The sequence below is a fragment of the Scylla paramamosain genome, chromosome 16 (genome assembly GCF_035594125.1).
Source record: "Scylla paramamosain isolate STU-SP2022 chromosome 16, ASM3559412v1, whole genome shotgun sequence".
NCBI lineage: Eukaryota > Metazoa > Arthropoda > Malacostraca > Decapoda > Portunidae > Scylla > Scylla paramamosain.
Genome location: NC_087166.1, coordinates 23191266 through 23218765, shown reverse-complemented (window position 1 = coordinate 23218765; position 27500 = coordinate 23191266). Strand labels below are relative to the sequence as shown.

Here is a 27500-nt window from a genome sequence, read left to right as displayed (position 1 = left end):
CCACTGCCATCACCACCACTACCATCATCACTGCTATCACCAACACCACCGTCACCACCGCTACCACTATCACCACTACTACTACTACTACTACTACTACTACTACTACTACTACTACTACTACTACTACTACTAATAGCAACAACAAAACAGTTTCATAAAGACAAGAATAAGTATTAAAATCACATAATATTTTTTTTTCAGACGATGGCCTCTCTCTCTCTCTCTCTCTCTCTCTCTCTCTCTCTCTCTCTCTCTCTCTCTCTCTCTCTCTCCCCCTGGTAATGAGACAGGAAGCAGGAAGCATTAGGCATGACTGGTTGTGTCTGACTTTATCAAATAAGAGAGAGAGAGAATGAAGATATGAAAGAATGACATCTCTCTCTCTCTCTCTCTCTCTCTCTCTCTCTCTCTCTCTCTCTCTCTCTCTCTCTCTCTCTCTCTCTCTGTCTGTCTGTCTCTGTCTCATAGAGGTATCACTACATGTTCATACCAAACATAACACCAAACATAACGAAACTATTCCACCAATGCTCCCCGTGGCCACCTTCTGCCCATTCCAGCCCAATTTCGCGCCCAATTAAGAGCCCAATTTCGCGCCCAATTCCAAGCCCAATTTCGAGCCAAATTTCACGGCAGCCTCACAGCAAAACCTTCAACTTTCGGCCGGAGTTGCGCGTGAGTTCTCGTCTAATTGTGCTGGCGATTTTAAAAAGAGAGGGACGGAATAATGAAGTCGCCAGGCCACCAGTTTTAGGTTTCTTTAGTGAGTTAAGAATACGAGTATATAGAGAGAAATAGAAAAATGAAAGAAGAGAAATAAGGTATTTATTTATTTATTTATTATTATTATTATTATTTTTTTTATTTTTTTGTATATTCAGAAGATTAAGGTAAGCTGAACGCCTGAAATTTCCATGGTCATCTTTTAAATGTCTGTTGATAATAGATTTTATTTATTTGTTTATTCATTTATTTATTCTATTTATATTTTTTTTTACTTTATAATTTACCTAGAAAGAAAGCTTAAATTCTCGGGCTCAAGTTTAATCATATTTTTCTTACAATCAGTATAAAAAAAAATGTGAAAATGTGTTAAATTTATGGACCCATTTTAAAATTACTCAATAAAAAACAAACTTACATACTTTTTAACCACTGTTGTTACTACTACTACCATTACCACCACCACCACCACCACCACCACTACTACTATTACCACCACTAATGCTAACTTTACTTTCTAATTTAGTGCAATTCCTACTATTCAGAGTAGAGCCTCCTTATTGGTGTATTGGGCACTAAGGAGGAGGAGGAGGAGGAGGAGGAGGAGGAGGAGGAGGAGGAGGAGGAGGAGGAGGAGGAGGAGGAGGAGGAGGAGGAGGAGGAGGAGGAGGAGGAGGAGGAGGAGGAGGAGGAGGAGGAGAAGCAATTAATAGGTAATCAGTCTTAAGATTTTCCACACATCACTAAAAATGAAAAAAAAAAAAAAAAAAATATATATATATATATATATATATATATATATATATATATATATATATATATATATATATATATATATATATATATATATATATATATATTACTTTCATTTATTCCGTAACGCTCATTTTTTTCCTTCCATGACTAAAAAAAAAAAAAAGAAAATACATAAATAGAAAAATGTACGAATTATTACTTTAAAAAAACCCCTTCAAAAAATCATCTTACATAACCGGAAAAAAAAGAATAATTTATTAACATTAAAATTTCCTCCCTTCATCTTTTTTTTTTTTTTTAATTAATGAAAAGAAACCGTAACTCATATATATTTTCTTTTTTTCTTTTTTGTAGGTAGGGTAATAAAGGTGGATGTCACCCATTTGTCCACATCCATCCACACGTCCACGCCTCCTGTATTCCACCCACCATCGTAACACACACACACACACACACACACACACACACACAATACCAGACTCACCACGCACACTAATTAAGAGAGAATATTAATAAAAGGGGGAAAAAAAAAGCCTCCCATTGCCACATTTTTTCCCCTCGCTGGAAAAAAAAGTAAAATGAACGTGAAAAAAAAGTATATTAAAACCTTGACGCCAAATTACCTGCTAGTGTTGCGATTTTCACTTAATTACTTACTTACGCACACACACACACACACGATCTCTCTCTCTCTCTCTCTCTCTCTCTCTCTCTCTCTCTCTCTCTCTCTCTCTCTCTCTCTCTCTCTCTCAACTTTGCCTACTAATACTGCTGCTACTACTACTACTACTACTACTACTACTACTACTACTACTACTACTACTACAACTACTACTATCACTATCATCACTATTATAATCGTCACCGTAACCATCACAACACCATCCTATAATTGTTGTCACCACCACCATTACCATCATCACCACTATCACCATCACCACCATCGCATCTACTCTTCCCATCACCATAACAAGCACCATCACATCACTATCACCACTATCACCATCACATCTACCCCAATCTCCATAACAAGCACCATCACTACCACCAAGACAGGCACTTTATTTTTTCATAGTCTCCCTTTCAAAACCACCATTTTCTCTTATCTCCATACACAACTCTATAAAATGCACAGAGAAACGAGGCAAGTTAAGACTCCCCACGATTAAGTTAGGTTAGGTTACGTTAGGTTAGGTTAGGTTAGGTTAGGTTAGGTTATGTTAGGTTAGGTTAGGTTAGGTTATGTTAGGTAAGGTTAGGCTAGGCTAGGTTAGGTTAGGTTAGATTAGGTTGGGTTAGCTTACGTTAGGTTAGGTTACGTAAGGTTATGTTAAGTAAGGTTAGGTTAGGTTACGTTAGGTTAGGTTAGGTTATGTTAGATTAGGTTAGGTTAGGTAAGGTTAGGTTAGATTAGGTTACGTTAGGTTAGGTTAGGTTAGGTAAGGTTAGGTAAGGTAAGGTTAGGTAGGGTTAGGTTAGGTTAGGTAAGGTTAGGTTAGGTTAGGTTAGGTAAGGTTAGGTTAGGGTAGGTAAGGTTAGGTTAGGTAAGGTTAGGTTAGGTTAGGTTAGGTTAAGTTAGGGAAGTTTAGGTTAGGTTAGGTTAGGTTAGGTTAGGTTAGGTTAGGTAAGGTTAGGTTTAGGTTAGGTTAGGTAAGGTTAGGTTAGGTAAGGTTAGGTTAGGTTAAGGTTAGGCTAGGTTAGGCTAGGTTAGGTTAGGTTAGTTAAGGTTAGGTTAGGTAAGGTTAGGTTAGATAAGGTTAGGTTAGGTTAGGTTAGTTTAGGTTAGCTTACGTTAGGTTAGGTTAGGTTAGGTTAGGTTAGGTTAGGTTAAGTTAGGTTAGGTAAGGTTAGCTTAGGTTACGTTAGATTACGTTAGGTTATGTTAGGTTAGGTAATGTAAGGTAAGGTTAAGTAAAGTTGAAAATGGTTTAGATAAGTTAGTTTAAGTATGTCACACGTTTAAAGAGAGGATTTCTTAAACATAGGGAAGTTCTCAATCTTGCCTCCTCCTCCTCCTGCTGGGGTACGCTGCCGAAGGAGACAGTAAATATGTATAGTTTCCCAAATACATTACAATTTTTAAGTTTGTGTGTTATTTTTCTTCTTTCCTGCTGTTGCATATAGATTTTTCCTCCTTATTAAGATTATTTTGTATATTCTGACGCAGTTTTATAATTTTTAAGCTTATCTTATATATATATATATATATATATATATATATATATATATATATATATATATATATATATATATATATATATATATATCATGCATTTCTTATTCTTTATATTCTTTCAAGGTTATTTCGTGTTCATTATTTTTTTCTTTTTTCTTTCGCATTCATTCGATTATATTTTTCAGACTGAGATACATTCAGGTGCTTTACTCTCTACACTGAATTCACAGCAACGATAATAATAATTTTTCAACTTCCAAATATTAATCTTTTTAGTTCTCTACCTTACCACACTCCTCCTCCTCCTCCTACTACTACTACTACTACTACTACTACTACTACTACTACTACTACTACTACTACTACTACTACTACTACTCCTCTTTTTCTCCTCCTCCCTTATTTACTTATCGTTTTTCCCCCCATTCCTACAATAACACTATAAAATACAATCTACGCTCTCCTTCTCCTCCTCTTCTCCTCCTCTTCCTCCTCCTCCTCCTTCTCTTCCTGTCCTATTGTGCTGTCCAGTGTCTCAGTCCCGTAGCTAGTAAGAAGTAGTTACCAAACAGCCTTGCAAGGAACTAAAGATCTGTTGCTGTTTGGTTTTCCTTTGTATTCCTTTGTATTCCTTATCCTCCTTCCCCTCCACCTCGTGCTTTCAAAACCCTCCTTCAGCCCCGCGGTCCCCACATTCTTTCCCTGATACTCTTCACAGTGAACAAAGGAGTGAATGAAGCGCCATTGGAAAAACGTCACGCGAGTCGGTCACTGAAAGGAAGCGAACGTTCAATGCAGCCAAAACGTTTCCTTGATAAAAAAAAAATAAATAAATAAATAAAAATAAAAATAAAGGGAAAAAAAGAGAACGTTTATTTGTAAGAAAATTTTAAGGATCGTATTGAATATGTATTGTTTTTATTTCTCTCTCTCTCTCTCTCTCTCTCTCTCTCTCTCTCTCTCTCTCTCTCTCTCTCTCTCTCTCATTATTTTTCCTACTTACCTTCCTTCCTCTCCTCCTATTTTAATCTTGTATGTATATATTCATTCTTCTTTTCCTTCTTTCTTTTCCTACTCCTTTTTCTTCCTCCTCCTAGCGCGCAGAGAGAAAGAAAGAGAGAGAGAGAGAGAGAGAGAGAGAGAGAGAGAGAGAGAGAGAGAGAGAGAGAGAGAGAGAGAGAGAGAGAGAGAGAATAATTTTCCTATTTTTTCCCCTTTTTCCACAATGTTTGTGAATCGTGTGTGTGTGTGTGTGTGTGTGTGTGTGTGTGTGTGTGTGTGTGTGTGTGTGTGTGTGTGTGTGTGTGTGTGTGTGTGTGTGTGTGTGTGTGTGTGTGTGTGTGTGTGTGTGTCCTTTACAAAATAGGAAGTAGAAATGTAAGTCAAATAAAAGTACAAAGAAAATAAACTACACTAGGTGTCCATGTTTATAATCCTCTCTCTCTCTCTCTCTCTCTCTCTCTCTCTCTCTCTCTCTCTCTCTCTCTCTCTCTCTCTCTCTCTCTCTCTCTCCACAATAGGAAGAGGACAAAAAAAAAAGAAAGAAGAATGAAAATATATACAAGATTAAATTAAAAATACACACATAACAAAGACACACACACACACACACACACACACACACACACACACACACACACACACACACACACACACACACACACAGCCTTGAGCCAGTCACCTGCTGCCCCTAGTCTAGCCTTCACTGTGGCGCCTCAGCCTAACGGAAGGCGGCCCGCCCACCACGCCCACAAGGAGGAGGAGGAGGAGAAGGAAAGTAGAGACGACGAGGACAGGTAGGACAAAGAGGACATAAAGGAGGAGGAGGAGGAGGAGGATAATCTACATGTACTCTATAGTTTATCTTATTTCTTCTTTTCTTCCTCCTCCTCCTCCTCTTCTTCTTCTTGTTCTTGTTCTTCTTGTTCTTGTTCTTCTTTCTTGTCACCGTCAATTTATAAGATTATTATTCTATATTAGCATTTATTATCTTGAATTTTTCTTTGTTTAGGATCATTCATATAATGCAATCTCTCTCTCTCTCTCTCTCTCTCTCTCTCTCTCTCTCTCTCTCTCTCTCTCTCTCTCTCTCTCTCTCTCTCTCTCTCTCTCTCTCTCTCTACCTGTGCGCGTGAAGGCGGCCAAGGTAAACACCAACATTTATTATTATTATTATTATTATTATTATTATTATTATTATTATTATTATTATTATTATTATTATTATTGTTGTTGTTGTTCTTGTTATCATCGACATTACTAATATTTTTGTTATATCTGTTTCTGTTATTGCTACCACCACCACCACCACCACCACCATCACCACCACCACCACTACTACTACTACTACTACTACCGGGGAGAGAGAGAGAGAGAGAGAGAGAGAGAGAGAGAGAGAGAGAGAGAGAGAGAGAGAGAGAGAGAGAGAGAGAGAGAGAGAGAGAGAGAGAGAGAGAGAGAGAGAGAGAGAGAGAGGCATGTCTACCCTACAACTCTCACAGAAAACTCTCGTCACACGCCACGGCAGAAAACGCGCTAAATTATTTAAAGGGCATACTTGTATATTCTGAAGCGTCTCCCTCTGCGTGATGATCTCCTGTTTTCAGTTAGTTTTTTCATAAGTATACAAAGAAACATACACACTGAAAGCAATGTAGGGTGCCTGTGTATATATTTCCTTCCTTTTCTTTCATTCTTTGTATTTATTTGTTTGTTAATTTGTTTATTTATTTATTTTTTAAGTTTCTGTATCTTATTATTTTGTTACTTTAAAAATTACACAACTTTTTTTCTTTCTTTCTTTATCTTGTCCCTATTTGTTTGTTTTACTTATTCGTTTATTTATTTATTTATTTTTGTTGGTGCTTCAAGATCTTGTAATTTTTTTTTACTATCATACGCACACCAAACTTAATTTTTTTTATTTCTTTTTCATTTCTAGTTTTCTTCTTTATTTGCTCTTTTTTTCAAGCACGTGCCATAAATTTCCAAACAATTACAGTTTCTTTATTTTTTTCTTTTGTTTACGACTGAAAAAACAAACAAACAAACAAACAAAACACTTGAATTCACAGCAACCATTACACTCAACATAATCAAAAAACATTTTACTTACTAACTTATTCTTCTTTTCATTTCTAACCTTTTTTTTTTTCTTTCTTTCTTTCCATCCTTTTTTTCAACAATTACCAATCTCTTGCAACACCAAAGCATGACAATGTAACAAAACGATGACAGTAAAATTAAATGACTAACACACCTTGTATACCTTGCCTTTACCTATCAATTACCTGGCATTACGTGGAGCTACATATCCATGACACTCTAATTAGCACAGGGAATCATTATGTAACACGCATTATGTTGGTGATGGATAATGATGAGGTTAAAATGATGTAGTTTGGCTGGGAGGGGGAAGTGCTGGAGATGAGAGGGGAACTGTTTGGGATGAGAGAGAGAGAGAGAGAGAGAGAGAGAGAGAGAGAGAGAGAGAGAGAGAGAGAGAGAGAGAGAGAGAGAGAGAGAGAGAGAGAGAGAGAGAGAGAGAGAGAGAGAGAGAGAGAGAGAGAGATAAGGACAGAGACAGGAACAGAAACACAAAAAGAAAAAAAGAAAGTAGAAAATAGAAACAGGAACACAGAAAGAGAGACAAACACACGAACACACAGACATAGACAAAAATAAAAGAAAAATAGACAAAAAACAGAAACAGACACACAAATAAGAAAGAAAAAACAAGAACAGATAAAAGAAAAATCAGAAACAAACAAACAAACAAACAAACAAACAAACAAAAAAAGGAAGGAAGGAAGAGAGAACACAGGAAGAGAGAAACGTAGAAACACCAGAACTGAGACAAAGACAAACACACAAACACAAACACACACACAAACACAAACACACACACACACACACACACACACACACACACACACGAACCCTTCCCCCCAACCCCCCAAACAAACACACATACACACATCCAGCACCTGTCAGCACTAATTACTGCTCATGGGTCACGCTGTACACCCTGACATTACCTGAGTTACGCACACACACCCCTGAACCTTGACCTTCCCCCGGCAAAGGTCATGCAGGCAGCCGGAAGAGGGACGAAGAGTTTACCCGGTGCCTCCCCCACGGAAACTGACAGACAGGTGAATAAATAACTGGCTCAAAGTGGAAGTGGGAATACTCTTTGTCCCCTTGAGGTTTGAATGTAATGGTGCTAAAATCTGGGGAGTTTTTTGGGGTGTATGAGTGTTAATATGCGTAGACTGGCTTTGTTTACGAGAAAATAGTAAGGAAAAATGAAATGGTAATAATGGTAAGTAGAGAAGAGGTGCGCTATTGTTTCTTGAGGTTTGGTGGAACTGGTGGTAAATTTGGGGTTTCTGGGAGCTTTGTGAGATATGTTGGCGTAGTTTTTGTGAAAAGTTTGGGAAAAAATAAAAATGAGGCCTTGGTTTGTTTTATTTTTTATTTCTTTGATGTTTAAGGTGAAGTGGTGCTAAATGTAAGGTTTCTGGGAGTTTTTTTGTGAGTTAGTGTAGTTTTTTGTGAAAAGTTTGGGAAAAAAAATAAAAAAGGGGCCTTGGTTTGTTGTATCTTTGATGTTTTAGTCATCGTCCACTGTGGAACTAATGATATTCTGTAGTTTTTGTTGCCTTTTTGTTTCCCTTTTGTACGTATCACAGGAACTGGACAATGAAAAAAAAAACCCTTCCTGAAATTCCAACTTCCAAAAGAAAAAAAAAAGTAAAATATAAAAAAATCTCGTTCAAATTTTCACTTTGAGAGAGAGAGAGAGAGAGAGAGAGAGAGAGAGAGAGAGAGAGAGAGAGAGAGAGAGAGAGAGAGAGAGAGAGAGAGAGAGAGAGAGAGAGAGAGAGAGAGAGAGAGAGAGAGAGAGAGAGAGAGAGAGAGAGAGAAATAAAAACATAAAAATTTGCTCAACTTCCCACTTGCAAACAGTCAAAGAAAACGTTCCACAATCATCCGTTTTCGTTTGCCAGCTAACCAACAAAACCACTTTAGCCCCAATCCGGTTCCACACTCAACTCTGGCCGCTACTTTTCGTTTGGGGGCACACCATCAATTAAAACTAGTAAGGCAGTCGGGCCAATTCTGCAGTTTATCCAACCAAACCTCTCCCCCATGTTGGTAAGCTCCCGAACAAACAGGAGGAGCATTTTGTTTGGGTAACTCACCAAGAGACTGTGGAATTCACCCCATGAAAACGTCAAAAGATGGTAAGCACTTCAGTTCCAAAGGTGTCTCGTTACTTCTTTGATACAGCTCAGGTCGTGGGAAGGGAAGGAGGAAGCAAGAGATAAACAGACGGAGGGTTCCAGAGTACACCAGTTAGCGGGATGAGAAAGTGAAGGTACTGGCTAAATGATAAGAACAGTACTAGTTTTATTACCGAACCTTAGGAATAAAAAGACTGTGTAGAAAGACAGACACAGAGTTCCAGAGTTTACCAGTTAGCAGGGTGATATTGTGAAGATACTGGCTAAATGACAAGAGCAGTACTAGTTATATTATTGAACCTTGCTAGTAGAAAGGCTGACAGAGTAGAAGGACACAGAGAACAGTACTAGTTATGCAGTTTTTTCTTGCTAGTAGAAAGATAATAATTTTCTACCATCAGCAAATTACAAACATGTTCTCTTCTTTCGTGTGTGTTGAGACAGCAGTGGTAGTTATGCTATCAAACCTTACTAGTGGGAAGATAATACATTTTCATTATCTGTAAACTTTTTGTGTGTTTCTCTTCTCCGTGTGTGTAGAGACAAACTAAACTAAATTTCTAGCATTTAAAATTCACCTGTTTACCTTTCCTTTCCAATGTTTAATAAAAAATCTCATCAATCCCACAGGTGTTAATTAGAGAGAGGGAAAAGTGTTGTGAGGTGAGCCGCTTTAAAAGGTGAGGGGGAACAGGTGAGAGGGGGCAGGGGGCCGGGGCGTGATGAGAGAGATGGTTCCCGATGATAAGAACCTTCATGTATTGCTCCATTTGACACTGTGGTGGTGGTGGTGGTGGTGGATTAACACGACTCTCTTATCCATATAAATATCATTCTATTGTTAATGCTCTCTCTCTCTCTCTCTCTCTCTCTCTCTCTCTCTCTCTCTCTCTCTCTCTCTCTCTCTCTCTCTCTCTCTCTCTCTCTCTCTCTCTCTCTCTCTCTCTGGGTAAGCTGCAAGCATTCAGTCATCAGGTAAAAACAAGATAATACCCAAACCAATTAGTCACCAGGTAAACTCAGACCAAACACTCCGTCACCAGGTACCCGTAAACACAAGGTAAACTCCAGGTGCAGTAGACTCAAACCAAGCAGTCACCAGGTAAACCCACACCAGTCACTCAGTCACCAGGTAAACCCACACCAGTCACTCAGTCACCAGGTAAACCCACACCAGTCACTCAGTCACCAGGTAAACCCACACCAGTCACTCAGTCACCAGGTAAACCCACACCAGTCACTCAGTCACCAGGTATACCCACACCAGTCACTCAGTCACCAGGTATACCCACACCAGTCACTCAGTCAGCAGGTATACCCACACCAGTCACTCGGTCACCAGGTAACCTCAAGCCACTCAGTCACCAGGTAAACCCACACCAGTCACTCAGTCACCAGGTACTCGTCAACACAAGACAAACACCAGAAGCCACACTCACCAGTAGAGGATGTCGTTTGAGTAGTGCACCTGGTACCTCACAGTGCGGCACAGGGCACGCAGGGCAGGCTCCCGCAGCCAGCACAGCGCCTCCATGCCGCGAAGACACCCGTAGATGAGGTCCAACTCCTGAAAGGGGGAGAAGAGGGTGTGGTGAAATGGTGGTACTGTATATTGCATGGGTTTAAGACTGTGGTGATGTGTGGTGGTGTGTGGTGCTGAATTGATTTGAGTTTTCGGTAGTGTGTGGTGGTGAGTGTGGTGCTGCCTTGATCTGGGATTGTGGTGGTGTGTGGTGAGTGTTGAACTGCAATGATCTGGTGGTGAGTGGTGGTGCGTGTGATAGTGCACTGATTAGGGATTGCGGTGGTGAAAGTGCTAGCGTTTGATAGTTTAACAGTGGTGTTCCTCAGGGTTCTGTCCGGTCACCTACACTCTTTCTACTATTCATCAATGATCTTCACAGCCAGACTTCTTCCCCTGTCCACTCCTGTAGGCACGTGGTGAGGCGGTGAACACTGGACGTTGCACTGACTCCCTAATACACGTACCAATACAAGATTTGCATGTATATTCAATAAAGATCTTCAGTTATATTAAAGTGTTGCAAGACATGGCTGTGATTCTAAGCAACTCCAGGCATTCACTACACTGTATTTTGTTAAATGACTGGCATAATAGTAGTAGTAGTAGTAGTAGTAGTAGTAGTAGTAGTAGTAGATGTAGTCAAACTATTCATGGACCTAATTACCTTGCTATTCAGAGAGAGAGAGAGAGAGAGAGAGAGAGAGAGAGAGAGAGAGAGAGAGAGAGAGAGAGAGAGAGAGAGAGAGAGAGAGAGAGAGAGAGAGAGAGCTAACCCACACACCCACACACACACCAGACTCCTTCATCTTCCTTATCTCACCATCTCCCTCCATCCTTTAATCCAAACTGCCCCTCACATCCCCATCACCCACCACCACCACCACCACACACCCCACCTACCCATTCCTTCCCCCACACCATTCCCTCGCCCTCCCACCACCCAACCATCACCTCGTCAGCCACGTAAACAAGCCACAGTACCCTCAGTGAGATAAGAGGATAATATAGTGTTAGAAAAGCAGAAAACAACAGCAAAAAGAGTAGGTGTGGGTGGGATGGATTGAGGGACGAAGGGAAGGAAGGTGGATAGGATGGAAGGGTGGAGAGACGAAGGGAAAGGAGGAAAGGAAGGAACACTGAGGGATGGAAACGGAGGGAAGGAGGGACAGAGGGATGAAGGAGGAAGATTAGATGGAGAATTGAGGGACGAAGGATAGGGAGGAAGAAGGAGAGATGGGAGGAAAAGAAAGGGAGGACTGAGAGAAGGAAAAGAGAAAAATAGCAGACTGAAGGAAGGAAGAGGGGAGAACAGAAAATCGAGGGAAGGAGGAAGGAGGAATGAGGGAAGAAGGATGAATGGAGGGAAGGAAGAGAGGAAGAAAGGGAAGAAATTATGATTGATAACTCAAGAAAGCAGCTCCTTTTTGTGGCCTTACTGGCAGTTTATTTCCTTAAATGTGTAATGTTGAAATAAAAGGGAGGGAGGGAGGGAGGGAGGGAGGGAGGGAGGGAGGGAGGGAGGGAGAGAGGAAGGAAGGAAGGAAAGAAGGAAGGAAGGAAAAATCAAGTGTTCATTTTTCAACTTCCTGGCTGTAGAATATTTGCTCCATTTTTTTATATATATATATATATTTTTCTCATATAAGGAAGAAAAAACATTTATATAACTCAGAGAGATACTGTGTCTTGAGAGAGAGAGAGAGAGAGAGAGAGAGAGAGAGAGAGAGAGAGAGAGAGAGAGAGAGAGAGAGAGAGAGAGAGAGAGAGAGAGAGAGAGAGAGAGAGAGAGAGAGAGAGAGAGAGAGAGAGAGAAATACACACACACATAAATAAAGACTTCCACGACAGATTTACATTTTCTTTACTAAACACAAAAAAAAAAAAAAATAATAATAAAATAAATAAATAAATAAATAAATAAATAAATAAATACATAAATACGAGTAAAATCACCTCTTGCTCTTCCTCTCTTTACTCCTCCATTCCTCAGTTTCTCCCTTTCCCAATCCCCATCTCTCCTAGTCTCTCTTTATGTCCCCTTCCTCCACCCATTTCTCCTTTCTCACTTCCTCCCTCGAGTCCATTCCTCCTTACCATCACTTCCTCCCTTCTATAGCCCTCTCTATCCCTCCCATCCATCCCACCGGCTCTCCCCTTCCCTCCTTTCTCCCTTCACTTTCTTCGTAAACCCTTCCCTCTCGCCCATCTCTCAGTACCATCCCTCTCTCCCTTCCTACAATCCCTTCCCTCTTACCCATCCCTCCAACCAGCCCGCCCCTTCCTTGCCGCGCCCCTCCATCCCTCCCTTCTTCACTTCCTTCCTAAACCCTTCCCTCTCTCCTATTTCTACCCTCCCACCTTCCCTCCCATCCCTTCCTCCTCCTCCTCCTCCTTCCCATCCCTGCAACCAGGCCGTCTCTTCCCTGCAGCGCCCTTCCCACGCCCCAAGGAGCAACACAGCGCCCATAACGGCTCGTCATTACCGCAGACAAACCTCCACTAGCTCCTTTTGTCTCTGTTGCGCCCCAAAAGTCACCTCGTTAATGCAAGACCGAAAGAAAAAAAAAAGTTTTCCGGTTTTTAAAACATTCGTTATAATTATTGGTCCATTGTGGTGGTGGTGGTGGTGGTGGTGGTGGTGGTGTGGTGGAGGACTAGTGGAAGAGGAGGTGGAGGTAAGGAGAGAAGAATAAAATGGACAGGGAGGAGGGAGTAATTGAAAAGGGTAGAGGAGGAGGAGGAGGAGGAGGAGGAGGAGGAGGAGGAGGAGGAGGAGGAGGAGGAGGAGGAGGAGGAGGAGGAAGGATAAGAAAATCAGTTGCTCTTAAATTACGTGACTAAATGAGAGAGAGAGAGAGAGAGAGAGAGAGAGAGAGAGAGAGAGAGAGAGAGAGAGAGAGAGAGAGAGAGAGAGAGAGAGAGAGAGAGAGAGAGAGAGAAATTTTCCCTTTTGCCTGCTCTAGTGGTTTGTTAATTGGCTACCTTTACCTGCCCTACACCTGAGCAACACACGTGCACTCACCACAACACACAGGTGAGCTGAAGTAAAGAACACAAGAGCACAAGGAAAGAAAAGCTGCAGGGAGCCATTAGACCAGCACGTGGCCCTCCTTTTATAAAACACCTACCTATATCCATCTATCTTTCCTATATAGAGTCACATGATCGTTTAACCCTTTCATATGCAACAATTCACAACACTAAGAGCAATGCAAGGAATCTTCATAAGCATCTGCAAAAAAGGAAGGTATAAACAAGTATAGATTTTGCAATTTCTAGGCAGTGCAATGTTTGGAGGTGGCTGTGGAACAAGGAAGGATGTGTCAGAGTGGTTAGTAGTTAAGGAGGGATGTGTCAGATAAGGTGAAAATTTTCTACTGATTACCGAGTCTATTCCAGTCATTTAAGTCTATTTATAAACTATTTCTCTCATCGTCTAAAGCTTCCTATTGACTCAGCATCAACAACCTGATTGCTGAGTATATTCCTGCCATCTAACTCTATATTCCTTCAATAATTTCTTCCTTTTCTAAACTTTCCTACTGAATGTCTAACATTGTGATTACTGAGTCTATTCCAGTCATCCACCATTGTCAACTTTTTTCTCTCATCTAAAAATCTCTATTATTCTAGTCATCTAACTACGTGTGTATTGCTAAACTAATTTAATCATTTCCTGAAAGCCTACGAACTGACTAACAACCTGATTACAGAGTCTATTCCATTCATCTGCCACATTTGAGAACCAGTTTTCTATCACTTTCTAAATCTATCTTTACCAAGCTTGACTCCGTTATTTCTCGCCCTGTCCTGACTACTGCCCTTGTGAATAATGTTTATCCTGTTATCTTTATTTGTTTATATACTGAAGTTTACTTTTTTTATTGTTCTTAATGTTCAACTATAAAATTCGGTACCTTTAGCTAGAACACCATTTGGTTCAGAAAGGGTAGCTAGAGTATGTGTCTTGATAACCCTGCACACTGTTATTCATGTACAGATTAATGTTATAGATGTTTCGCTGTTTCATGTCCCTTGTGTCACCTCAGTACCACCACCAGACCCCCTTCTTGTTCTAGGCCATTCTAATTTAAAAGACAGAGTGTGTTTTAGATTTTTTGGGTTGATTTTGTTGGTAAAATAATATCTTTTTTGTTTAATTAAATGTTTTTTTTCGCTTATTTTAATTGTTTTATTTATTTATTTTTTTCTCTCTCTCTCTCTCTCTCTCTCTCTCTCTCTCTCTCTCTCTCTCTCTCTCTCTCTCTCTCTCTCTCTCTCTCTCTCTCTGCATTATTATCTTCATTTTTTAATCATATGTTTACGCCTCACTCTCACTCACTTCCGCATTGTTAACTCTCTCTCTCTCTCTCTCTCTCTCTCTCTCTCTCTCTCTCTCTCTCTCTCTCTCTCTCTCTCTCTCTCTCATTAATCTTTTAAACTTGCTTTCACACCTTCCTCTCTCCCACTTCCGCTCTGCTAACCTTCTACCTTTCTCTCTCTCTCTCTCTCTCTCTCTCTCTCTCTCTCTCTCTCTCTCTCTCTCTCTCTCTCTCTCTCTCTCTCTATGTTCCGTCCCCCTCAAAATAATGATCTTATACATTGTTCTTTCCTCCTCCTCCTCCTCCTCCTCCTCCTTCATTACATCTGAATTTATTTCCTCCTCTTCCTCTTCCTCCTCCTCCTCCTTTTTATCTCCTTCCTTTCCTCCTTTCTTACTTACATTCTGCTTTCCCGTCTCACATCATGCGTTGCTCTCATTTTACTCTCCTCTTTCTCCCTCCTCCTCCTCCTCCTCCTCCATTTCTTCTTTCTCCTCCTCCTTATTTCCCTCCGTTTCCTCCTCCTCTCTTTCCCTCCTTTGTCATTACCTTTTCCCTCCATCATTACTCGTTCCTTCTGCTTAAATTTATGCTTTCCTCCTCCTTCCCTTCCTTCTTCTTCTCTCCTTCTTCTCCTTTGCTTCTCCTCCTCCTACTCCTTATTTCCTCCTTTCTGTCTTTCCTCTTTCCTTTCTTCCATCTCTCCCTTCTGGTCTTTAATTTCTCTCTCTCTCTCTCTCTCTCTCTCTCTCTCTCTCTCTCTCTCTCTCTCTCTCTCTCTCTCTCTCTCTCTCTCTCTGAAGTCATGCATGTCTCTCTCCCTCCCTCATGATCAATATACTTTCGGCAGGTAATTTAAGTCTTGCATCTCTCTCTCTCTCTCTCTCTCTCTCTCTCTCTCTCTCTCTCTCTCTCTCTCTCTCTCTCTCTCTCTCTCTCTCTCTCTCTCTCTCTCTGATCTGCCGCCGCTGTCAGTGTCTCCCTTTAAACACACACACACACACACACACACACACACACACACACACACACACACACACACACACACACACACACAATGGTCTCAGCTGTCATCATAGTTCGTGCAGCTGAAGAGAACACAAGAACACAAGAACACAAGGAACACAAGGAACATTCCACCACTCTCAGCCTTCCTTCCTGACCAACACTCCACTCACTGTCATCACCATCAACACCCTTACCAGCCCACGTCTTACTGAATCACTCTTATTATTCTCACAGGAACGAGTGTATCAGAGGAACAAAGCTGGAGAGGCGAGAGTGAGGTAGCGTGGGCGTGTCAGGAGAGACGAGGAGTGTGAGGGGAGGTGGATGCTGGAGATGGATGTACCCGGCAGGAGAGCAATATAACGTAACCCAGGAGAAGGTTTATGGGTGGAGTAAAAGAAGACAAGCTTGTAATGGGTGTGACTGAAGGAGGCGCAGAGGAGGGGGTGTGTTGGGGAAGGCTGATCCACCGTGGCGACACATGAAGGGACCAACGCCAAGATGATTCTCAGATGAAGTTTAAGTAGAACATTCTTGTATTAAGACACTTTGTTCTCTCATCTGGGATACTGTCTGAGGCCACAAATGATAAGTCGTGTTCCTTTGAGTGTTTTTCTATTGAAGCTTCAGAACAATTGTCAAACTATGGCTACACTTCAAGAAATAACTTCCATTACAGCTTGTTAAACGTTAAACTAAGGCTACTGTCATGAAAACACCCTTGAATACATCCAGATACCTTCCACTACAGCCTGTTGAATGTTAAACTAAAGCTACTGTCATGAAAACACCCTTTTAAAACCCCTAAATAACTTCCACTACAGCCTGTTAAATGGAAGAGATAAGACGACAAAATGTTAGGAAGTTTATATAAATAACTGTAGCACTTAAGGTCGCATTCTTTAACGCTTTATTTTGACATCAGGACTCCTTTATAAACTCACAGGGATTATTAGTCCTGTTTTTATTTCCTCCTTTTTGTCTTTCCCTTTTTCCTTCTTCCATCTTTCGCCTCTCTTTAATCTTCCGTTCTTATCCCCCCCAACTCTCTCTCTCTCTCTCTAAAACCACAAAGATGATTACTCGTCCTGTTATAAATGTTTTCCCAACTGATGATGCACCATTATTCTCAAACTATTGCAAAATCACGAAAACAACTTTGAAAACCAGAAGAAAACTACCTTCATTACAGCCTGTTGAGTGAAGGAAGTAGAAAGACGAAATGTTTAGGAATAAGTTCTCCATAAACAAAGTCTTTAAGGATTATTATGACCTAACGCTTGTGAACAGAAAGGAAAGGTTAACTCGATGACCTGACCCTCGTTATCGTTCTGATGTTTATCAATGTATCGAGTTTATTGTAATGATTCGTTATTTTGGCTGTTCCGTGTAATTTTTGCCTGAATGACGCTCTCTCTCTCTCTCTCTCTCTCTCTCTCTCTCTCTCTCTCTCTCTCTCTCTCTCTCTCTCTCTCACTCAGCGTCGCAGTGTTGAATCGCTTGCTATCGTCTGTTACTGCCATGTTTACTGCTTCTCTCACCCTCTTCACTGCCTCTCCCTTCCTGTTTTTTTTTTTATCGTTGATTATATATCTTATCATTATAGTTGTTTTTGTGCAGTTTGTATCGCCCTTCACTAGTTTCTTTTTACGAAAGAAATCAAGTATTACGAACATTTCTCTGTACTGTTATTTATTTATTTTTTTTTAACCTTCTTCTTCTTCTTCTTCTTGAACGACCACACCACGTTGAATTCACCGCTTCTCATCCGATCAGCGAAGTTAAGCAACGTTGGGTCCGGTTAGTACTTGGATGGGTGACCGCCTGGGAACTCCGGATGTTATTGGCATTGTAACTCTTTTACAGGAACCGCCACGTGTAGGCTTGATGGCTTCTTGCAGCTTCCCTTATTTTTTTATCTTTTTCTTCTTCTTCTTCTTCTTCTTCTTCTTTCTGCTCCTCCTCTTTATCTTCCTCCTGCTCTTCAATACCCCTTAAAAATAAAGATATATACTGTTGCTTCTTGTTTCTATGTGTTCCTTCTTCTTCTTCTTTTTCTTCTTCTTCTTCTTCTTCTTCTTCTTCTTCCTCTTCCTCATTCACCTTCTTCCTCTTCTTTTCTTATTTTTCCCTTGGTTCTTTCTTCTCCTGTCCTCTTCCTTTTCCTCCTTTCTACTCCTTCAACTCCTTCTCATCGCCCTTATCCTCCTCCTCTCCTCTTCTTCCTCCAGCGCCTACACACCACCACCACCACCACCACCACTACCACGAGACATCCTCACCACAACCCACCAATCCACAATAAGACAAAACCCCCATTCACCACCTCCTCCACTCATCTCCCCGTCATCTCCACCTCACCTCCGCCACTATCAATTCGTTCATCTCCATCCTGCCTTCCCTTCAATCATGTCAACTGCCTCTTTTCCACCTTCATCATCTCAAATCATATTAATTTGTTCGTTTCTCCTTATTCTTGTTCTTCCTCTTCCTCTTCTTCTTCTTCTTACTGTTGTTGTTGTTGTTGTTGTTCCACCTTCAGCCTTCTCCTCCTTCGGTATATTTCCTTCTTTCTCTTCTCTCTCTCCTTCTTCTCCAGCTTATTCTCTTTTGTCTTCCTCTTCAGCGTTTTCCTCCTCCTCCTCCTCCTCCTCCTCCTCCTCCTCCAGAATCTTCCTTTTTTTTTCTTCCCCCTCCTCCTCCTCCTCCTCCTTCGGCGTTTTCCCTTCTTCCTCCTTCTCCAGTTTTCCTCCTTCTCCTCCTCCTCTTCATCCTACTCCTCTTCCTTCTTCGTAATTTTATCTTCTTCCTCTTCTTTCCTCCTTCTTCAGCCCTCTTCTCTTTCGGCATCTTCTGTTTTTCCCTTTTCCTCCTCCTCCTCCTTCTCCTCCTCCTCCTCCTCCTCCTCCTCCTCCTCCTCCTCATCATCATCATCATCATCATCTAGCTTCTTCCTTTCTTAATCTTCTTTCTCTTCCTCCAACTTCCTACTCCTCCTTCGGCATCTTCTCTTCTTCCTTTTCTTCCTCCTCCGGCAGGCTACACGAGGGTTGTTTGAGGGTGGTTAAGGAGGAGGAGGAGGAGGAGGAGGAGGAGGAGGAGGAGGAGGAGGAGGAGGAGGAGGAGGAGGAGGAGGAGGAGGAGGAAGAGCGTTATATTATTGGTGATTCTTTCTGTAAACTCTCTCTCTCTCTCTCTCTCTCTCTCTCTCTCTCTCTCTCTCTCTCTCTCTCTCTCTCTCTCTCTCTCTCTCTCTCAGTCCCCTATCACTAAAACCTTTGATGATAGATAATTACACCTCAATATTATTATAAAATAATAAATAAATAAACAACACGAACACCAGAAAATATTTTTCATTAAAGGAGGAGGAGGAGGAGGAGGAGGAGGAGGAGGAGGAGGAGGAGGAGGAGGAGGAGGAGGAGGAGGAGGAGGAGGAGGAGGAGGAGGAGGAGGAGCAGGAGGCGACACAAGGAAATAATGAGACTACACCTTTCCTCTCCTTGCCCCCTCCCCCTTCGCCAGGTGAGTTCCGGAGGGCGCTCTCTTAATTAGGTGCCGTGAGAAGTGGCCAGGTGCGTGCGGCAGGTGACAGGGAGCGCAAGAGAACACAAATGAAGTGCAAATATAACTTCCTGTTTGTGATAAAGTGAAATGAGAGAAGAAGAGAAAAAGGGAAAAAAATTAGAGGAGTGGAGGGATGAAGGAAGGAATGGAGGAAATATGCAAAGAGAAGGATTTGGGAGGAAAGGAGGGAATGTAATGGTGGGAGGGAGAGAATCTGGTAAATATGGAGAGAAGGGAGAGAGGTGGAGGGAAAAACTTCGAGGGAATGGGAGACGTAAGAAAGATGAGAAGGAAGAACGAAGGGAAGAAAGAAGGGAGTATGGGTAAAAGGAGGGATAGAGAAAAAGGAAGGAAGGAAAGAAAGGACATGGAGAGAAAAAGGAAGAGAAGAAAAAAAAGATAAGGATTGCAATTTTATTCTCCCTCTCTCTCTCTCTCTCTCTCTCTCTCTCTCTCTCTCTCTCTCTCTCTCTCTCTCTCTCTCTCTCTCTCTCTCTCTCTCATATCTTACTGCAACACGAGTCAACAAAATAAAGCGAGGGATTCTGGCCGATTGCATCTCTCTCTCTCTCTCTCTCTCTCTCTCTCTCTCTCTCTCTCTCTCTCTCTCTCTCTCTCTCTCTCTCTCTCTCTCTCTCTCTCTCTTGACGTAACAATACATTCCCACGAAAGCAATAATTCTAGCGGGAAGAGAGAGAGAGAGAGAGAGAGAGAGAGAGAGAGAGAGAGAGAGAGAGAGAGAGAGAGAGAGAGAGAGAGAGAGAGAGAGAGAGAGAGAGAGAGAGAGAGAGCATAGTGTACAATATGCATAATTTGGAGTTCAACAACAACAACAACAACTACAACTACTACTACTACTACCACCACCACCACCACCACTACTGACTACTACTACTACTACTACTACTACTACTACTATAACCACATCCATCACACTAACTCCACCGAGAAAACACACACACACACACACACACACACACTGAGGACACACTGTACTCCACACTTCCGGTTGTGCCCTAACATAAACAAGAGAGAGAGAGAGAGAGAGAGAGAGAGAGAGAGAGAGAGAGAGAGAGAGAGAGAGAGAGAGAGAGAGAGAGAGAGAGAGAGAGAGAGAGAGAGAGAGAGAGAGAGAGAGAGATTTCTTCCTTCTAAATTAGTCTAGTTAAGGCGGGAAGGAGGAAGGTACAGAAGAGAGAGAAGAGAGAGAGAGAGAGGGAAAGACGGAAGGAGAGAGAAAACAGAAGCAGTAAAAAAGAAATAAGAAAGGGAGAGAACAGAAAGAGAGGAAACAAAGGAAAAAAAGAAAGGAAAAGACATAGAAAGAAGAGAAAAAGAGGAACGGGGAGAGAGAGAGAGAGAGAGAGAGAGAGAGAGAGAGAGAGAGAGAGAGAGAGAGAGAGAGAGAGAGAGAGAGTTGTTTTAATTATTATGAACATGGAGAGACTCACTCGAGAGGAGGAGGAGGAGGAGGAGGAGGAGGAGGAGGAGGAGGAGGAGGAGGAGGAGGAGGAGGAGGAGGACGAGGAGGAGGAGGAGGAGGACGAGGAGGAGGAGGAGGAGAAAAATATGAAGCAAATGAAGAGAAAGAAGAAGAAAGGAGAGATATTTTTTCCAGTTCCTTCATTAATCTCTCTCTCTCTCTCTCTCTCTCTCTCTCTCTCTCTCTCTCTCTCTCTCTCTCTCTCTCTCTCTCTCTCTCTCTCTCTCTCGCGCTACCTAATCTCGCCGTAAAAACTCATTTCGCATCCTGATTTCTTTGAAGATCTCAAGAAGTTACGCATCAGATTTGAGAGAGAGAGAGAGAGAGAGAGAGAGAGAGAGAGAGAGAGAGAGAGAGAGAGAGAGAGAGAGAGAGAGAGAGAGAGAGAGAGAGAGAGAGAGAGATTTCCCCAAACATAATTTCACTCCATCAAAAAAATAAGGTTAGGGAAATTCGTCATACGGAGAATAATTTAAAGAGGAAATTTCCGTGGTGATGGAATGAAAATAAATGAATGAATGAATAAATAAACAAATGAAAAAAAAAAAAATAGTCAATAAACAGATGTAACTCAAAAGAAGACATAATACAACTAATTTAGGAAAAACAAACAAACAAACAAAAAACAAACAGGAGATTAAGAGCAAAGTCACACAGAAGACAAATGACTGAGACGAGAGATGTACACAATACAATACTGAACTGAAATTAACTGGACTGGACGGTGTGGGACTCAAGTGGACTGGACTGAGCTTAGGTGGATCAGACTGCACTATGTATTAAGTGGGACTCTACTGGACAACATAGGACTGAAAAGAACAAGACTGGACTGGACTTAACAGGACTGAACTAAACTGTACTGCACTTGCAATGAACGAAAGTGAATTGAATGGACTGAACTGCAATGGACAGGACAGGAATGAATATGGCTCAAAGTGACTGGACAGACTGGTCTTTAGCGGACTGAATAAAACTGAAGGACTGGACTGGATTGGTCTTGACTGGACTGAACTGTACAAACTTTCATAGCAGGGAGTGTAGGTATCTTGCGAAGGACTGTCGACGCTTTTGCTCTTATTTCCTGAAGAGTTTGCTGACCGCTGCTGGATGAGACTGTTCTGCTATTCAAGACTAGTGGTGATCGTGTTGTTTGTGACAAGTGTCCAAGCTTTTGTCGTTCTGGAGCACCAATGACGATTCTGAGGCTTGAAAACTGTTGAATAATTTGTTAAATGGTGCCGAGTTTTTTACTATTCGTGAAAACTGATTAGATTTTTTTTTCTTTTTGGATAGTGAAAATTTTTCTTCTTTAAAGCTGTGGAATATTTTGCTGAATTCTGTTGGCAATTTTTTTTTTGGGGGGGGGGGCGGGGTGTCAGAAATTTCATGCTATTGGGAATTGTAGTGAGAGGGAAAACTGCCGAGAATTTTGTTGTTCTGGAAAACTGTTTGGTGTTTCATGGCTGTCGTTGGCAGCTGGAAATATTCTGCTATTCCAGGCATCTCTCGTGAATTTTTCCCCTCTAAGACTGTTGGGGATTTCGCTATTCTTGGAAGCTCTTAAGATATTTTCTCCCCGAGACCCAAAGGGGGATTTTGTTCCTGGAAACTGCTGGAAATTTTTTCTTTAAACTCTGCACGGCTTTTGATCTTGATTGGCAGTGTTGCAGCCATGACGGGGACAGGCACCGCGCAGGGGAGGCTTGATTGACTGACTGACTGATGACTGGCTCTGTTTTAGCGCCGTGACATTGAGACCACATGATTGATTGATGACTAACAGAGTTTTAGCGCCGTGACAAAGACTGCCTGGTCCACGAAGACGAGAAACACAGAGCACTACATGAGTGAGGCAGGAACCGAATCAAACTTGCTATAACGCTTTTACAAGTTGGCGGAAAGGCGATGCAATAAATTCTCTCTCTCTCTCTCTCTCTCTCTCTCTCTCTCTCTCTCTCTCTCTCTCTCTCTCTCTCTCTCTCTCTCTCCTCGGGACCTCACAATCTTCACCACGTAATGTAATAATTGATACCTGAGATCTACGCTACCTGTAATAATGGTCAAAAGCTTAGCGACACAAACTCACTTCCACCGTGTTCAGCATCTCCCCTCAACCTCGCACCTCTTGGTCTGCCCAAAGTCGATCACTCGTGGGTTTTATAAGACTGTCAGTGGATCAGGAACAAATACACCAGAGGCACAATGCATGTACTACTGGGTGACAAAGCTAAAGAGGCGAGACTGAGGTGGTGTGGTGAAAAGAGACGAGGAGTGTGGGGAGGAGGATGCAGGATGTGGATCTACCTGGCAGGAGAAAGAGAGGAAGACCTGAGAGAAGGTTTATGGATGCAGTGAAGGAAGATGTGTTTGTAATAGGTGTGAACGAGGAAGGCACAGAGGACCGAGTACTTTGAAGGTTGATCTGCTGTGGCGACACCTGACGGGAGCAGCGCAAAGAACATAAGAACATAAGAAATAAGGGAAGCTGCAAGAAGCGACCAGGCTTGGAGAAGAAATGGATCAGAGGAGTTGATATTGATTGAGAAGATAAAAAATAGATGTGAATGCAGAGAGAGAGAGAGAGAGAGAGAGAGAGAGAGAGAGAGAGAGAGAGAGAGAGAGAGAGAGAGAGAGAGAGAGAGAGAGAGAGAGAGAGAGAGAGAGAGAGAGAGAGAGAGAGAAACACTACGAAAACTCTCAGTAGTAGTAGTAGTAGTAGTAGTAGTAGTAGTAGTAGTAGTAGTAGTAGTAGTAGTAGTAGTAGTAGTAGTAGTAGCAGTAGTCGTAGTAGTAATAGTAGTGGTGGTGGTGGTAGTAGTAGTAGTATTAGTATTAGTATTAGTAGTAGTAGTAGTAGTAGTAGTAGTAGTGCACACACACACACACACACACACACACACACACACACACACACACACACACACACACACACACACACACACACACACAACAACAACAACAACAAAAATGACCACAAGTCACAAAGCTTAAATAATAAATACTAATATTTGGCTCGTAATGGATGAAAATAACAATGAAGCTTCTAACGACGATAATTCAAACTTACAAGAGGCAACAAACAGCACTACCCAGCACTCAACACCTACGGGACGCCACCCAGCCACGCCTCCAGCCACGGGGAAGGAAGGCAAAATGCAGCAGTGGGCGACCATGACACTTCCCTTCCCTTCCCTGCCCGTGACCCCGCGCCCCCGCCCGCCCTCAGGTGCCCCACGACAGGTGTTCCCAAGGCTGTGCTGGAGAGCTTGCGTCCTGTGGTTTGGTTATGTTGTTATGTTCGTCTGTCTTTTCAATCGCTTCTCTCATTCAGTCAGTCTTTTCTTCTTTCCTTACTTCCCTCGTTCGCTATAATCTGTTTTTCTTTTTTTTATGCATCTTTTCTTTATTGTTTTGTTCTTCACTCCTTCGTTGGGTTCTCTTTTCTTTTATTCGTTCTTCATTATATTGTCCTTCTTTCTTCATCTTTCTTTTCATTTTTCACCTACTTTATTTCATCTTCCCTATTGTTTTTTTTTTTCTCTCTTATTCCTTCACTTTCTATGTTAATAAATTTTCACTACTCTCTCTCTCTCTCTCTCTCTCTCTCTCTCTCTCTCTCTCTCTCTCTCTCTCTCTCTCTCTCTCTCTCTCTCTCTCTCTCTCTCTCTCTCTCTCTTACTTTCTTTACAGTACTCCTCTCCTCTCTCATTCTCTCCATCTTCCCTCACTTCTTGCATCCAGTGTACTCTCCTCTCCCCTCTCCCTCCCTCCTCCCTCCTCCTTCACTTCCTCTCTCCATAACTCTCCCTATCACTCTTCTCTCGTCATCCTCCTGCACCTCTTCCCTTTCTTTATCCTTCTTTCCTTTCTTCTGTTCTTTTCATCAGTCTTCTTCCTCATTTTTCGGAGATTGCTCATTAAGTTACGGCCAAGAGGTCAGGTATTTTTTGTTTTTCATTTATGTTCGTTTGTGTTTCCTCATTCTCCTCTACCGTTCTTCCTTCTCTTTTTATCTCCTTCCTTCACTCCTTCCCTCATCAAGTCTGCTACTGCTTGTTCTTCACTTGTGTTCTTTTGTGTTTCCTCACCCTTCTATACAGTTTTCCTTCTTTTTCCTGCTTCCTTCCCTCCCTCCTTCTCTCTCTCTCTCTAGTTAAGACAAACAGGTCTGCTACCGTTTGTTTTTCACTTGTGTTCAATTGTGTTCCTTCACCAGTCCCTACCGATTTCTTCCTCCTTTCCCTCCGTCTTTTCCCTCCATCTTTTCCCTCCTTCCCTCCCTCCTTCACCACAAAGGGAGGGAGAGAATCAGTGAATCATATGGAGGAAAACATGTAAAGGGCAAAGGTTTGTGTGTGGGATGTGATTTATTTTAGGGGGGGAGGGGCAGTGTGTGTGTGTGTGTGTGTGTGTGTGTGTGTGTGTGTGTGTGTGTGTGTGTGTGTGTGTGTGTGTGTGTGTGTGTGTGTGTGTGTGTGTGTGTGTGTGTGTGTGTGTGGGGCGGCAGTAATGTGTTAAGTCTTCTCCTTTAATTTCAATCGGTGACACAGATTCTCCGTACAGTTGCGACACACACACACACACACACACACACACACACACACACACACACACACACACACACACACACAGAGAGAGAGAGAGAGAGAGAGAGAGAGAGAGAGAGAGAGAGAGAGAGAGAGAGAGAGAGAGAGAGAGAGAGAGAGAGAGAGAGAGAGAGAGAGAGAGAGAGAAACAAACATCAAAACTCTGACAGTAGCAGCAGCAGCAGCAGCAGCAGCAGCAGCAGCAGCAGTAGTAGTAGTAGTAGTAGTAGTAGTAGTAGTAGTAGTAGTAGTAGTAGTAGTAGTAGTAGTAGTAGTAGTAGTAGTAGTAGTAGTAATCTTAAAATATAAACTAATCTGACTTAACCTAATTATACCAAACCGAACCGAACCGAAACCAAACCTAAGTAAACCTAACTTAACTAAACCATAGCAAACCTTACCTACCCTTCCTGTCATAACACCCACAATACCACCAAACCCTAAAAAAAGATCAATAAAAAGACAGCTACAGTATATAAATAAATAAATAAAGAAAGAAAGAAAGAGAGAGAAAGAGAGAGAGGGAGAGACAAACAGATACATCGTGGTTCTATGTTGCACAATCTTGTTCCGTATTCTTCCTTCTTGGTATTCCTGAGTTACGACACACACATAAATAAATACCTAACAAAAAACAACACAATATTCTCCTTTCTCTTTCTCTAGCAGGCAGGAAGACCCAGACAATGACGAAGGCGCAGCAGAGGGAAATGACCGTCAAAAATAAATAAATAAATAAATAAACTGATTAATATAGTAAAAAAAAAAAAACTATTCTAGTCACTCTTCCAGCCAGCAAGACATGGGCCTGACGGAGGCGCTGCAGAAGGAAGTGGCCGGCAAGACTCTCAGGAGAAGGTACCAATCACGCACTCTTGTGACCCCTGGTGGTGACCACTCCCCTCCCGCCCCGCGTCCCCCTAACCTAACCACCGCTCTGTCTCTCTCTTCCATCAAGGCGCTGCGTGAGAATCCAGGAGGAGGAGGAGGAGGAGGAGGAGGAGGAGGAGGAGGAGGAGGAGGAGGAGGAGGATAATCAAACTGCAGTAGATTTTGTGATTCTTGCACGATAGTTCCGAAGGTGGAGGAGGACGAGGAGGAGGAGGAGGACAAGCAGCAGCAGAGGTCAAGGCCTCAAGGTCATCTCCGCAGCATCCCACATCATCTCCTGTCTCCGTGACCTCTAACCCCTTCAGGTTGTAACGCCCGGCCTGGTGACCTCATCACTCCCCGCTTTTCTTAGGTAACACCACCACAATCACTACCTGGTCACCTCTCTCTCTCTCTCTCTCTCTCTCTCTCTCTGTGTGTGTGTGTGTGTGTGTGTGTGTGTGTGTGTGTGTGTGTGTGTGTGTGTGTGTGTGTGTGTGTGTGTGTGTGTGTGTGTGTGTGTGTGTTCTGATTCCGGCCGTTTCCTGCGTCCGTCCCTTTACGCGTCGATCGCCTGAGGGTGTGAGAGGGAGAGGGAGAGGCGAGGAAGAGGCGAGGGAGAGGAGGGAGATGAAAAGGGCAAAGCAGTGAGGGCGGAGAGGGAGAAGGGAAGAGAGGAGGAAGAGAAGGCTGTGTAGGAGAAAAGGAGAGGGAGAGATGAGAGGGAGACCAGAAAGGGAGATGTTTAGATGGAGAGGAAGCGGGAGAGAAGTTCAGAGAGAGAGGAAGAGAGGGACAAAATGGAGACATAATGGGAGAGGAAAGTAAGGGAGACATAAGCAAACGAGGGAGGGAGGGAGAGAGGGAAGGAGAGGGAAGAAGCACAGTGAGAAGGAAGGAAGCAGTAGAAATGAAGGAAGAAGGGGAGAGGTAAAGAAGCGAAGGAATGAACGTAGAAGAGGAAGATAAAAACAAAATGAAAAAGGAACAAAAAAACGGTGATAAAGCAAGAATAGAGATAAAGATGGAATAAGGAAACATTTGGTGGGAAAAGAAGGAAAATGGATGAAATTAAATAAGAGAGAGAGGAGGATGAGGAAGAAACAAAAATCAAGGAAGCACAAAGAGCGAAAGAGGAAGAAAAGAGGAAAGAATAAAGAGTGGAGAAAGAGAGGGAGGGGAAACAGAATAACAAATAAAAGAGAAACAGAACGGGGAGAAACAGGAGCAGC

General features: G+C 42.3%; 1 protein-coding gene and 1 pseudogene across 1 annotated transcript in view; one reads left to right on the top strand and one right to left on the bottom strand.

Annotated features, from left to right (window-relative positions):
• The window catches only part of LOC135108146 (rap guanine nucleotide exchange factor 6-like), a 137486-nt gene that overhangs the window by 86525 nt on the left and 23461 nt on the right, over window positions 1–27500 (bottom strand). Inside the window, exon 2 of the mRNA XM_064018871.1 lies at window positions 10347–10474. Within this exon, the coding sequence (XP_063874941.1) occupies window positions 10347–10474 (128 nt within the window). The remainder of the gene's footprint in view (window positions 1–10346; window positions 10475–27500) is intronic.
• On the top strand, window positions 17493–17611 carry LOC135108224 (5S ribosomal RNA; annotated as a pseudogene).